The 12,968-nt window shown below is 36.9% G+C and overlaps 1 protein-coding gene across 7 annotated transcripts in view; it reads right to left on the bottom strand.

The window, feature by feature from the left end:
• Positions 1 to 10,383: 10,383 nt before the first annotated feature.
• EYA4 (EYA transcriptional coactivator and phosphatase 4) overlaps positions 10,384 to 12,968 on the bottom strand; it is a 533,493-nt gene continuing 530,908 nt past the window's right edge. For all 7 annotated transcript variants that reach the window (XM_077289339.1, XM_077289336.1, XM_077289340.1 and 4 more), the window contains one exon: positions 10,384 to 10,979. In XM_077289339.1, coding sequence (XP_077145454.1) covers positions 10,899 to 10,979 — 81 coding nt within the window. In that variant the 3' untranslated portion in view covers positions 10,384 to 10,898. The remainder of the gene's footprint in view (positions 10,980 to 12,968) is intronic.

Here is a 12,968-nt window from a genome sequence, read left to right on the forward strand (position 1 = left end):
CTTCATGACCTTGGATGTATCCACATATGCAGGTCAATAAGTACTTACCTACTTACCGATCTTGGATGTATGGATACGTCCAGGCGATTTGCGTGCACAGTGTCTGTGCATGCGTGATCACTGATGGGTGTCAGCTGATTCAGACAGCTGACACCCAGGACTCAGTGCCAGGAGCAGTGAAACGCGATCGAAAACTCAAATGTAAATAAAAATGGTATCACTGAAAACGTCATTTTGTCCCACAAAAGCCTAGCCGCCATGCAGCTCAATCACCGGAAAAAGTCAACATCAAGGTAAATTCCTTGAGGGGTGTAGTTTCCAAAACGAGGTCAGTTGTGTGGGTTATTCACTGTTTAGGCACATTGGAGGCTCTCCAAATGCAACATCACATCGGCAGACCATTCCATCAAAGATTGCATTCCAAAATGTCACTTCATCTTTTCTGAGCCCTGTCGTGAGCCCAAACAGTAGTTTACGCCAACATATATGGTGTATGTATACTCAGGAGAAATTGCACAACTAATTTTGAGTTCCATTTTCTCCTGTTACCTTGTAAAAACATTATTGCTAAAATAACATTTTTGTGGGAAAAATATATATTTTTTATTTTAACTGCTCTACATTATAAACTTCTGTGAAGCACTGGGGGTTCAAGGTGCTCACCACACATCTAGATACATTCCTTGAGGGGGTCTAGATTCTAAAATGGTGACACTTTTGAGGGGGTTTCCACTGTTTAGGCACATCAGGGGCTCTCCAAACGCTACATGACATCTGCACCATTCCATCAAAATCTGCGTTCCAAAACATACTTCTTCCCTCCTGAACCCTGCCATGCACCCAAACAGTAGTTTCTCATCAGATATGAGGTATCTGTGTACTCAGGAGAAATTGCACAACAAACTTTGTAGTCCATTGTTTCCTCTTACCTTGTGAAAAAAAAATTGAGGACTAAAATAAAATTTTTGAGGGAAAAATTAGATTTTTTATTTTCACGGCTCATTGCTATGAACTTCTGTACAGCATCTGGGAGTCAGAGGTACTTATCACACATCTGGTTAAGTTCCCCGAGGGATCTAGTTTCCAAAATGGTGTCATTTGTGGGGGGTTTCCACATCTAGGGCTCTCCAAATGCGACATGGTATCCGATAATTATTCCAGCAAGCTTTGCATTCTAAAAGTCAAATGGCACTCCATCCCTTCCAAGTCCTACCATACACCCAAACAGTGGTTTTCCCCAACATATGGGGTGTCGGCTTATGGGGTATAGAATTTTGTCATTTTGGGTTATTTTTTATTATATAGACCCCTCAAAGTCACTTCAAATGTAATATGGCCTCTAAAAAAACGGTTTTGTAAATTTTGTTGAAAAAATTAGAAATCACTGGTCAACATTTAACCCTTATAACTTATTAAAAAATGTATTTCAGAAATTGTGCTGTTGTAAAGTAAACATGTGGTAAATATTAGTTCTGAACTATTTTGTGTGACATAACTCTCTAATTTAAGGGCATAAAAATTTGAAAATTGCTAAATTTTCAAACTTTTCGCCAAATTTCTGCTTTTTTCATAAAGAAATGCAAATCATATCAAAGAAATGTTACCACTATCATGAAGTACAATCTGTAGTGAAAAAACACTGTCATTATCATTGATGCAATCCATAGTTATTACCTCATAAAGTGACACTGGTCAGAATTGTAAATTTTGGCTTGGTCATGAAGGTGAAAACAGACTTGGGGGATGAAGGGCTTAAAATCCCACTTTCAAGACAGTCCTTTTCTTGATTGGGAATTGCCCTCAAAAAATGAATGATCATTAACATTTCTTATCCACAAAACAAATTCCCATCTATATATAAGTTGGCAGCGAATTTTTCATGTGAATGCGGCTTATAGGTAATGTAAACTTTCAGATGAAAGCACATAAAAATATTTACAGAAGAGTTTAATACTTCCCTTCTTGACACTTCATCAAGCACAATTTATTTTGGTGTAATGATCTCGGACATAAATTATCTGTCTGTGCACTTGGATTCACTTGGAGGATTATCAAAGCTTTTGGATTGTTGTTCTTTTAGTGACGATTAACCAGTACTATTATATGACCAATGCTTTACCAGTTCGAGGCCAGCAGATTTCTTTTGCTAATGACTACATACATTGAGTTTTTTTGTACTTGCGGGTTTGTAAAACATCATTTTCCTTATTTTTAATCATTTTAATAATTCTTGCATTTTTTACCAAAATAGGTAGAGATAATTTTACAATTATTGTTAGCATTTTTCACTTTTTTTGGCTTTGTTAAAAGGGTGGTCCATTGAACAGAACCCTGTGTGTATTGCAATGACCCTTTTTAACCTCAAAGGATGACAGCTGGGAAAGCCGTATCTGGCCATGTAATGTACCATAAAGTGACTGAATGACATTATAATACATGGAAGGGCAATGAGCACAAGAGCCACTCTTAGGGCACGTTCACACGACAGTATTTTGGCCCAAGTGCTGTCCATGGGGCAGTGCAGGTAAGTGATTTTTTTCACTGACCAAAAAAATCATATAATGACACAGTGACAAAGTATGGCATCCAATTTTTACAGATACATTGCAGTTTTGTAACATAGGAAACTTTAAATGGTCTTGTAAATTATTAATATCAGCTTTAAAATACACACAGATGACAAGTGAGAGAAAAAGAATCGTCCTACTATTCTGAATGAAACTCTGAACATTTTTTTTATACATTCGGGTGACCCTAGTCTTATAGGAGGTCTTATGGAGAATTTTTAAAACCAAAGTTTTTCACTTTTAAATATTTATTTTAGTAGCAAAAAGTCATTAAAAATCAATTTTAGTGCATTATAACAGAGAGGGTTTTGGTAGAACGAGTGGGGTTAGTACTGTGGTTGGTTCTTTGATTTTCTTCAATTTATTTTACACATTTTGCTTACCATATTTAGAGAAGTTTTTCAGACATTTAAACATATTTATTTCTTACATTGATGTTTTATCCTGGAATTGGAGCAGACCAATTACAACTAGTAGTAATGGGATTTAAGTATACGGTGACCACAATGTACGCAAAGTGCTCATGAAGAATGTTATATGATTAAACCAGCATTAAAAGATGTTGGCCAGTCTGAAAGTAGTTCATCTTAACAAAGGCTCCACATGGACATTGACATTTTTTCTATCAGTGCTTCACCACAAGGGATTTATGGACAAAAACTATGAAACAGCACTTTACAATTAACTAATGTAAGAATTCCATTATTGCTACACAAGTAAAACAATTTTGATTTTTTTTTTATCAAAAAAGGGATAAGCCATCCGCCAGCGATAAGGTGACCTTATTATGCTGCATGAGATATGGCAAAAACCAATGTCCGGACATACTGTACTGTACAGAGGTACACACCAGGTCTTTGCATCGTATGGCATCAGGATTAAGTAAGGAAGAACTGAGAACTAAAGAGTAGCCAGGGATATACATTCATACAGTGGGTCAATGACAATTTAGGTAAGTCAGTTACCTCAACTTAACAACAACAAGCATACTAATAAATTAACTGCCACAATTCCAGAAAAAAAGAGCTTAAAGGGAACCTGTCTGCAGATTTTGCCTCTATAAGATGTGCCACTGCCTTTCAGGGCTTATCTACAGCATTCTATAATGCTGTAGAATAGCCCCTGGTCTGACCTGCAAGTGAAGAAAAATAAGTCTTAATATACTCACCCGGGGGTGCGGTCCTGTGCGGTCCAGTCCGATGGGTGTTGCAGGTCCGGGTAGGGCGCTTCCATTCTTCTTGTGACGCCATCCTCCTGCTTCTTCATCGCTTCCTGGCATCGGTGCTCCTGCGCATGCCTACTTCTCTGCCCTGTTGAGGGCAGAGTAAAGTACTGCAGTGCGCAGGCACTGGGCCTCTCTGACCTTACCCAGCACCTGCGCACTGCAGTACTTTACTCTGCCCTCAACAGGACAGAGAAGTATACCTGCGCAGTAGCACCAATGTCAAGGAGCGATGAAGAAGCAGAAGGATGGCGTCACAAGAAGAATGGAAGCGCTGGACCCCGACCTGCAACACCCATTGGGCCGGACTGCACTGCACCGCCCACCCGGGTGAGTATAATATATCTATAATAATTTTTCTTCACTTGCAGGTCAGACCAGGGGCTATTCTACAGCATTATAGAATGCTGTAGATAAGCCCTAAAAGGCAGTGGCCACATCTTATAGCGGCAAAATCTGCTGACAGGTTCCCTTTAAGGCTTGCAGCAAAGTGTTTGGAATAAATAAATGGACCGATCTGGTCTTGGTTCTGAATGTGTCTTTCAAGATAGTATGAAGAAACAAAGTTTTTTTATGTAATTTATAGGCGATCTACCTGTAACTGCATTTAAGAAATATTGTATTCTCTTGAATAGACTGCAATATAACACTTTGCAGACCATGTGTATGGAAGAAACATCTGACAAGTATATGGTCAGTGTATGGCAATATTATTGGCTTATATGTCTTTGTGTCGTGGCAGCATACATTTGCCTAGAAACTGCACCGATTCCTACCCCCTAGTTTTTCAGAGCCATAACATAAAATGAGTGAGGTGTAACGGATACTTATGTACGGTAGTTCTGTAAAACTCTCCATTTTCCAACTCTGATTAGCTGTCAATAGAAAGCATTTTTTACGTTCTGTATTTTTGTTAAACTTTTGTTTTGTTTAGGATGCCAATCAGTCTTAGAATGGCTATGGCTTCAATTCATCATTTGCAGTTTTTTTTTAAAGTCACCGTTCTTCTTTGTCTCGTTTTATTGGTTGACGTTTTAAATGCAAAATTCTTCAAAATGGCGCATGTGATTTTTGAAAGTAAAAAGGTAAAGGTAAAATAAATAGCCTTATACCATTTTTAATGTTTTTTATGACTTTTTTTGGAAACAAATTCACACTTTTTTCAAGATGATGCAAAATTTGCCCCGAAAACTGACGAACTAAAAAAAAAGTGGAACTGGACCGGAGTGGTGCCAAATTTTTTAATTTTTAAAAAGTTTCAATTGATGAATCGTTAAAATTAAAAAAAAAAAAGCCACAAAAAGAGGAATAAAAAAGTCCTCCCAAAAATGAAAGAATTAACACAGCAAAAAAGGGCAACAGTAGTTACCTATCCAGATTTCAGAACTAATGTGCCATCAGAATGCAGCAAACCCATATTGCGAAGATGGTGGCAAAACAGATGAAAAACCCTGATGAGACAACCACTCAAAGCCTACCAATTCATGGAGGGGGCGCTTGTGTAATTTGGCCAAAATATAGACCAATACCTCATATATATAAATAGCTATTTATAGTCAAGGTGCAGCCAAGTCCATCATTGTTGGCCTTGTTAACTGTGGTGTCTGTCCTTATGGGATGCACTTAGATACCACTGGGCAGCCCACCTAATCTAATAGTATGGGTGTCACTAATAGGCTGTAAGCCAGACAATGTGCATTACCTGTATGTGAACAGCACCCTTTACAAGCCTCTTTTGTGCAATCATATACTAAGCAATCGCCCCCTCCATGAATCGGTAGGCTGCGAGTGGTTTTCTCATCAGTACTTTGCACCTGTGTTGCTGCCATCTTTATTACATAGGTTTGCTACATCCTAATAGTGCATTCGTTCTGAGACCTGGGAAGGTAAGCACTGCTGCCACTTTTTTGCTGCGTTAATCAATGAAAGTGGAAGCCAAACAAGAAAAAAGACAGGTAAGCACATATAAAATAGACTTAATAGACCATTCTGTGTCCATTAACTGATTAATATTTCTGCATTGATGCCAATTTATTTTCTTAACCTAAACCGCATTTTGGAGGGTTTCAGCTTTCAAAAGAATAATTTATACAACCAATGGATGAATTTAACGTCAGATTATAAGCTTTTATTTACATAACATGGATAAGTGACATAACTTCTGTCAGGGAGTGTACTTCTGATGTGGTATAAGGAAAAGAATTGTGTCTAAAGCCTGATTCACATGTTGTTATTTTTTTTATTTTTTTGTAATGTACAGGAAAAAAAATACTATTTTTTGTCAGTGTCCTGTATCTGATTATCATGTTTTTTCTAGCCACTGAGACCATTTTACCATCAGTATTTACATTCCGTTTCTCTGGTATGTCAATTATAAATGGTTAAAAAAGGTTACATTGAAATTAAATTAATTAAAAAAGGTTTTTAAGCTTCTACTCATTAGACATTGAAAATAGAATGGCAAAAGTTACAACACAAATTGTGACTGTGTGCTGTCTATTTTTTCACAGACCCATTAACTTGAATGGCCAATTTCGATCCACAAATGTGTCTTTTTTTGGCTAAAAACATGCATGTGAAAGGATCAATTGAATATAATGGGAACATATTCTATGTAAAGCATGAATAGAAGAAAAATTAAAAGATAAAAAATGGACACTGTTATTGTCATGTACACCATATTGATAAATTAGGATGTGTGTGATTTTAACGGATTCCTAAATGCATGCACCTTTTGACAATTTTGAACAAGCAAATTAAATGTGCTGTCTTTTATTAGAGGAGTTGAACTGTCTGTACCATTTAGACATGATATATGGCCCAGGAGGCTGTTGCCTTTACAGGTTCTCAAATTTGTTAATTTCTCAAACTTCTTTTCTCCCTTTTCCAGACACTGATGTTGTAAAGGGTGTGATTTTCTCAGGCCTCTCACTCCACAGGCTGAAGTTTTTTTGGGGGTACACTGCGCAAAGCCTATGTGATCGCTTCCTATTCTGTCTGCTAACGTCTCTACATTCTGATACAGTAGTTTGTGTGATCCTCCTTTCCTGAAGACTTAGATGCTCTCTCTCCTTAAGCTCTCTTCTGCAATGTACAGTCTACTTCTTAAATTCACTGGTATCTAACGGTGAAGACAAACATATACGTGTTTGAAACAGACAACACATGGATGCAACATGGATTGCTGTTCATTCACATCCTACTCATTAGAACATAGAAGTTCTTAATTTTCTTAATTTTTGTACTATGTCACTGTCAAACAAAGGTAATCGCTTATTGCAAGAAATAAAGCAGTGCAATGAAATTTCACTTTAAATTTCATGTTATTTTTCTGTTAGCTCTATAAGTTCAAGAAAGCTCTAGAATTACCTGTATACAGCCTCCTCAGCTCCATTTCATATTCTGACCTGTAAACATCTGAAACTCTAATTTTTATTGAAAAGCATATTTATGATGTCATAAGTACAAGACATTATATGATGATACAAGCAAAATTTTCCTGAAGTAATTTATGGTGTCCCACCACTTACTGAAAAATAGACTATGCTTCAACAAAAGCTATGTTATTGCCGTTAGAGATGAGCGGATATGATTCGCAGAGGAACAAGTTTGAGTTGATTTTTCCGAAATTTGCTCTTTGACTCAAATTAAAACATTTTGAGATTCGATTAGCAAAAACATAAAAATTGCCCAACACCATTTCTCATACTGCTGAAGCATAAGATAGCAAGTAAGCATCATTTTGCATATTGCGCGGGCCTCTCCATGATGCCCTACAGCTATGACATCATACGGATTTTCATGCATTGTACAGTGGAGCACAGTTTGTATTGCAAAGTCATTTTCTTTCTCAGAGTCACTGGATAAGCCTCTCTCTTCTGTAGAGTGCAAGCTCATATGATCAGCGGGGTCCTCTCCCACTCCTGTTGAGTGAAAGCTTTTTTGATCAGTGTGGTCCTCCCTTTCTCTCTCTTTATTCTGTAGAGTGTAAGCTCTTAAGGTCAATGGAGTTCTTTCTTTTCTGTAGAGTGTAAGTTCCTTTGGTCATCGGGATCCTCTCTTTTTCGCCTAGAATGTGCAAGCCGTTATGATCAGCGAGGTTCTCTCACTTTCCTTTCCCTCGCTTGTATGTTTCAAGCATTTAAATCCTTGGAAATGTATTTGCTGCAAACACTTGAATTGCAAAAGATCCACTCATCTCTAATTGTCATGATATTGTCATATCATGCTATATATTTAGGTAACTACCAACCTTTTTTTGATTTTCATATTGACTGTAATGCATTAGAAGGAATTAAATGTTTTCTACTTTTTTAATGTATTCAGCCTTGATAAATCCACCAGTACTGTAGAATTAAGCAAGTTATGTTAATTTTGAAATTTTGCCTCAAATGCAGATCTATAGAGCAGACTCTGAAAACATTGGCCTAGTTTTTGTAAGATCTGTGCCCCAATTTTCTTTGCATATTTTCAGTGGCAATAAAAGTATAGCAACATGTGGCTTATTCAGTATCTATGATTTGTGTTAGTTGAGTGGGTGTAAGGTGGAGTATCCTTCTAACACTATTTATACATTGCGACACCATAAACCCAAAGACACCACATATTCTCTTGTATAAATGCAACAATTTTTTTCAAAAAATGGCTCTCGGTATTAAAATGATTTCAACATTTAAAAAAAATACTGCCACAATAATAAAAAAAAATTAGATGGACATAGAATGTTAATATTAATACATGTTGTATACAGTACCTTGAAAAAGTATTCATACCCTGTGAATTTTTCCCCATTTTTTTCAAGTTACACCCACAAATATATTTTATTTTTAGTTTATGTGATAAACAAACAGAAGGTAGTATGTATTTTTGAAGTGTAAAGGAAATGATACATAGTTTTCTAAATATTTTTGATATGCATTTATATTCACCCTCCTTTTGTCAATACTTTATAGGACCACCTTTCGCCGCAATTACTAATACAAGTCTGTTGGGTTATGTCTCTATCAGATTTTCACATTGAGTGGCTGACATTTCTGCCCATTCTTATTTACAAACTAACTCTAGCTCAGTGAGATTGGATAGAGAGTGTCTGTGAACAGCAGTTTTCAAGTCTTGCCACAAATTCTTAATGGGATTTAGGTCTGGACGTTGGACCATTCAAACACATGAATATGCTATACTCTAAATAATTCCATGGTAGCTCTGGCAGTATGCTTAGGCTCGTTGTCCTGCTGACAGATAACCTACACTTCAGTCACAAGTCTTTTTCAGCCTCTAACAGGTTTTCCTCCAGGATTGCCCTCTATTTAGCTCCATCCATCTTTCCATCAACTCTGACCAGCTTTCCTGTCCCGGATGAAGAGGAGCATCCCTACAGCATGTGGCTTCCAACATCATGTTTGACAGTGGGGATGGTGTTTTCAGGGTAATGTGCAGTGTTAATTTTATGCCAAAAAAACATTTTGCATTGAGCAATAAAAGTTTAACTTTAGTCAGAGTACCTTCTTCCACATGCTAGCTGTGTACCCTATATGGCTTTTTGCAAACTGCAAGTGGGATTTCTAAATGGCTTGCTTTCTAAAATGGCTTCCCTATTGTCACTCTTCCACAAAGGCCAGATTTGTAGAGTATATCACTAATAGTTGTTCTGTGGACCGATTCTCCCAAATAAGCTGTGGGTCTCTTCATCTCAATATGAAGTGACAATATGCATAATGTTCTCAAACAAACCTCAGAGACCTTCACAGAACAGCTTTAGCTATACTGAGAATAAATTACACTCAGGTGGATTGAATATACTAATTATGCAGCTTTTAGATGCAATTGGTCACTTAGGATTTATTTAGGGCTATCAGACTACAGAGGGCTGAATACAAATCCACATCACTATTTTCAGATTTAGATATTTTAAAATAATTAGAAAACGGTACATCATTTTCTTTATACTTCACAAATACTTGCTACCATGTGTTGGTATTTCACATAAAATCTTGATAAAATACATTTATGTTTGTGGGTGTAACATGAATGTAAATAGTTTTATACCCAAAAATGACAATTATTCTCGGAGTGATACCTTTTCTGAGAATACTTGTAATTTTTGGGCATGAAAGTATTTACATCAATTTATCTGACTAACACGGTATCACAATATAATTTTTTATTGAACATCATGCATGGAAGATTAAAAAAAAATGTGGAAAAGCTCACAGGGTATGAATACTTTTTCAAGACACTGTAAACTATTTGACATCACATTTAGAAATAAAAGGAGGCATCCATAATATTAGTATTTTTTATTTATTCCTGCAACAAATACCAGCTGCTGACTGCAGCCTTTTTTCTGCTTCATAGATCAATTTGGTCATGAATGAAGAAATCATCCCAAATGAAGATTTCATATAACTACGTTTCTCTTAACCAAAATTACATTGTAACACTCAAACACTGTCTTGTCTTTAAGGCACAACACATCATTATCCACATTCTGATTGCCAAACCTATAAAAGAGACAGTATGTTAATTTTTTTTTTAGATCTCACCACCCACTGCCCAATCATCCCTCCCACCCTCCCAAAAAAAGAAAACGTTACATCCACCACTTTCAAAATCAGCTGCTAATAAAAATCACAGTAAATTATTATTTGTTTTGTCAATAATTTACACAAAATTACAGGTCTAGACATGATTGTCATCATAAAGATGGAGTGCATTCTATATTCAGATTTTCCGGGTTAGGTAGGTTTATGTCTGATTCCATTATGAGGAATGTTGAACACCACCTCTTCGGTCGGAAAACATGTGCCTATGCTTATCAAGAGTTCCGCACATCTGCACTTCACCGCGGCCTTCCATTGACCGATTTTTGGTTAACTCTCCAAGGTTACCACAAGTGTCACTCTGCAGTGCTCAGCGTCTTCATTTTCCTTCATCTAGCAGTCTGAATTCTTTGTCATCAATCATCACGGTTGATTTTCCTTTGTTTAAGACAGTCCATGTGTGTAAAAAGCCTGAGGCGTTAAACCACACATAAAAATTCAGTGTGTACTTAAAATATATTTATATATTTTTATGTACATTTTATAAAAGGCCGTCCAAGATGCAAATAGTTACAAATATTCTAGTTCCAGTGCTTGGTGAAGAGCCAAAAGATCTGAATGACTTGATATTCTCCAAAAAGGCATATTATTCTGCAGGACAAAAGAGGAAGGTTTAAAATTAAAGACGAATGAAAAAACAAACCTAAAACAAATACATATGAAGCACTGAACTAGGACATAAACATACCAAAGAAACAGACCCAGCATGATGTAAGAGCCTTCTAAACCAGTTAGATGACATTAACGTATCCCTATTGCTATAATCATATAATATGCTACCTAATAACAGCATTAGCATATTGCCAGAACCCGTATAGATATCTCAGGCACAACATAGAGTACATGTATCAAAGGTTAAATAGACAATACTAAGGGCCTGATTACTGCGTGGGACATGACTGTATGGCGGACAGGTATGGGATATTCTTGGTTTTTTATTTTACTTTTTTTTACAGAAGTACGAGGGCTTCGCTTTGGATTGAGCATACAATAAAGATGTTAAAACTGGTGTGTTTCTTTCTTTCATTAGAAGACTTTATTCTTAATGTGTGTGGGTGTATTTTTAAGCCTTTTCTACTATTGGATTAATAATGAATAGGTGTCTTATTGACACCTCTTCATTAATAACCAGGCTTAATGTCACCTTACAATAGAAAGGTGACGTTAACCCCTTATTACCCCATATGCCCATGCCATAGGGCAGTGGGAAGAGAGAGGCTAAATGCCAGAATAGACACATCTTATGCGCCTTTTATGGGGTGTCTGGGGGGCAGATGTTTTTAGCTGGGGGGCAATAACCATGGTCCCTCTCTAGGCTATTAATATCTGCCCTCAGTCACTGGCTTTCCCTCTCTGGCAAAGAAAATTGCACGAGAGACCACGCCAGTTTTTTCCATGAATTAACCATTTAATTTAACACCTACAGCTCAAAATTTTACACACAAACACTTCTAACATTATTAGTGAGGGATATATAAAAATCTAACGGTTATGAAATAGTTTACTGTATGTAAACCATGTCTCATATCCTGTAGGGTTCGATAATGATGGTTCTTCTGCTATCTAGCTCTGAATGAAATATATATGTCTCACTGATATATATATATATATATATATATATATATATATATATATATATATATACCTATTCTATGTGTAGACATTTAGTTTATCTATTCTATTGTAAGCTGTCAGTGTGTACAGTAAGTACACCGCACTGAATTACAGGCTTTTCTATAGGACACCGGTGCATGTTTCTCGCAAGTCACACTGATGGTCCATGTGGTGTGCGAGCTTTTCAATAGACTTTCATTGGCGATTCTCGGCTGATATACAGTGACAATCGCAGCAGGCTGTGATTTCTCTCGCACGTATAATACGGCCGAGAAAACTACAGATGATAGGAGCTGCCCAATAGATTAACATTGGTCCGAGTGCTATGCAATTTTTTAGCGCATAGCACTCATCCATATTACGGTCTAGTGTGACTCCGGCCTAAGGCTGAAACTTGAATTTGTATAATGAGTGTGCCAGCAGATCTATAACATGGATTAGCTCCATTGCAGACTTTCGTGGAAAACCTGGACAACCCTTTAAGTTACAGTCAATTTTTGTGACTACAGACTTGTGAATCCTCACAGCATGTGCTGAATGTGCTGTTAGGGTACTCCAGTGTCTTGTCTATGGCAAGACCGATAGACAAGTGAATAGAGCGAGGCCACGCACGTCTAGTAAGAATGTGGTCAATATGAATATTGCATACTTGCCATCACTTGATTGCTCGGTGTTGCTACCTGTATCATAGAATCCACACACCATGCAGAATGCATGGTATGAGGATTCTCAAGTCTGCAGAGAGTGACTGCAGACATTTGTGATAAACCTTGACAACCACCTTAAATTGGATATTTCAATGTTTTTTCCTTCAAAATTGTCTTTTATTAGCTGTGTAGTTTAGACATTGAATTCATACCTACATTAAGCTCCAACAGTATCCTGAACTATATGAACATGGTTAAAATAGGTTTTGCCACGATTTTTTGCTATAGATTTTACCCTTGTAACCTTTGCCGTAATGCA

Source organism: Ranitomeya variabilis, chromosome 2 (genome assembly GCF_051348905.1).
Source record: "Ranitomeya variabilis isolate aRanVar5 chromosome 2, aRanVar5.hap1, whole genome shotgun sequence".
Taxonomy (NCBI): domain Eukaryota; kingdom Metazoa; phylum Chordata; class Amphibia; order Anura; family Dendrobatidae; genus Ranitomeya; species Ranitomeya variabilis.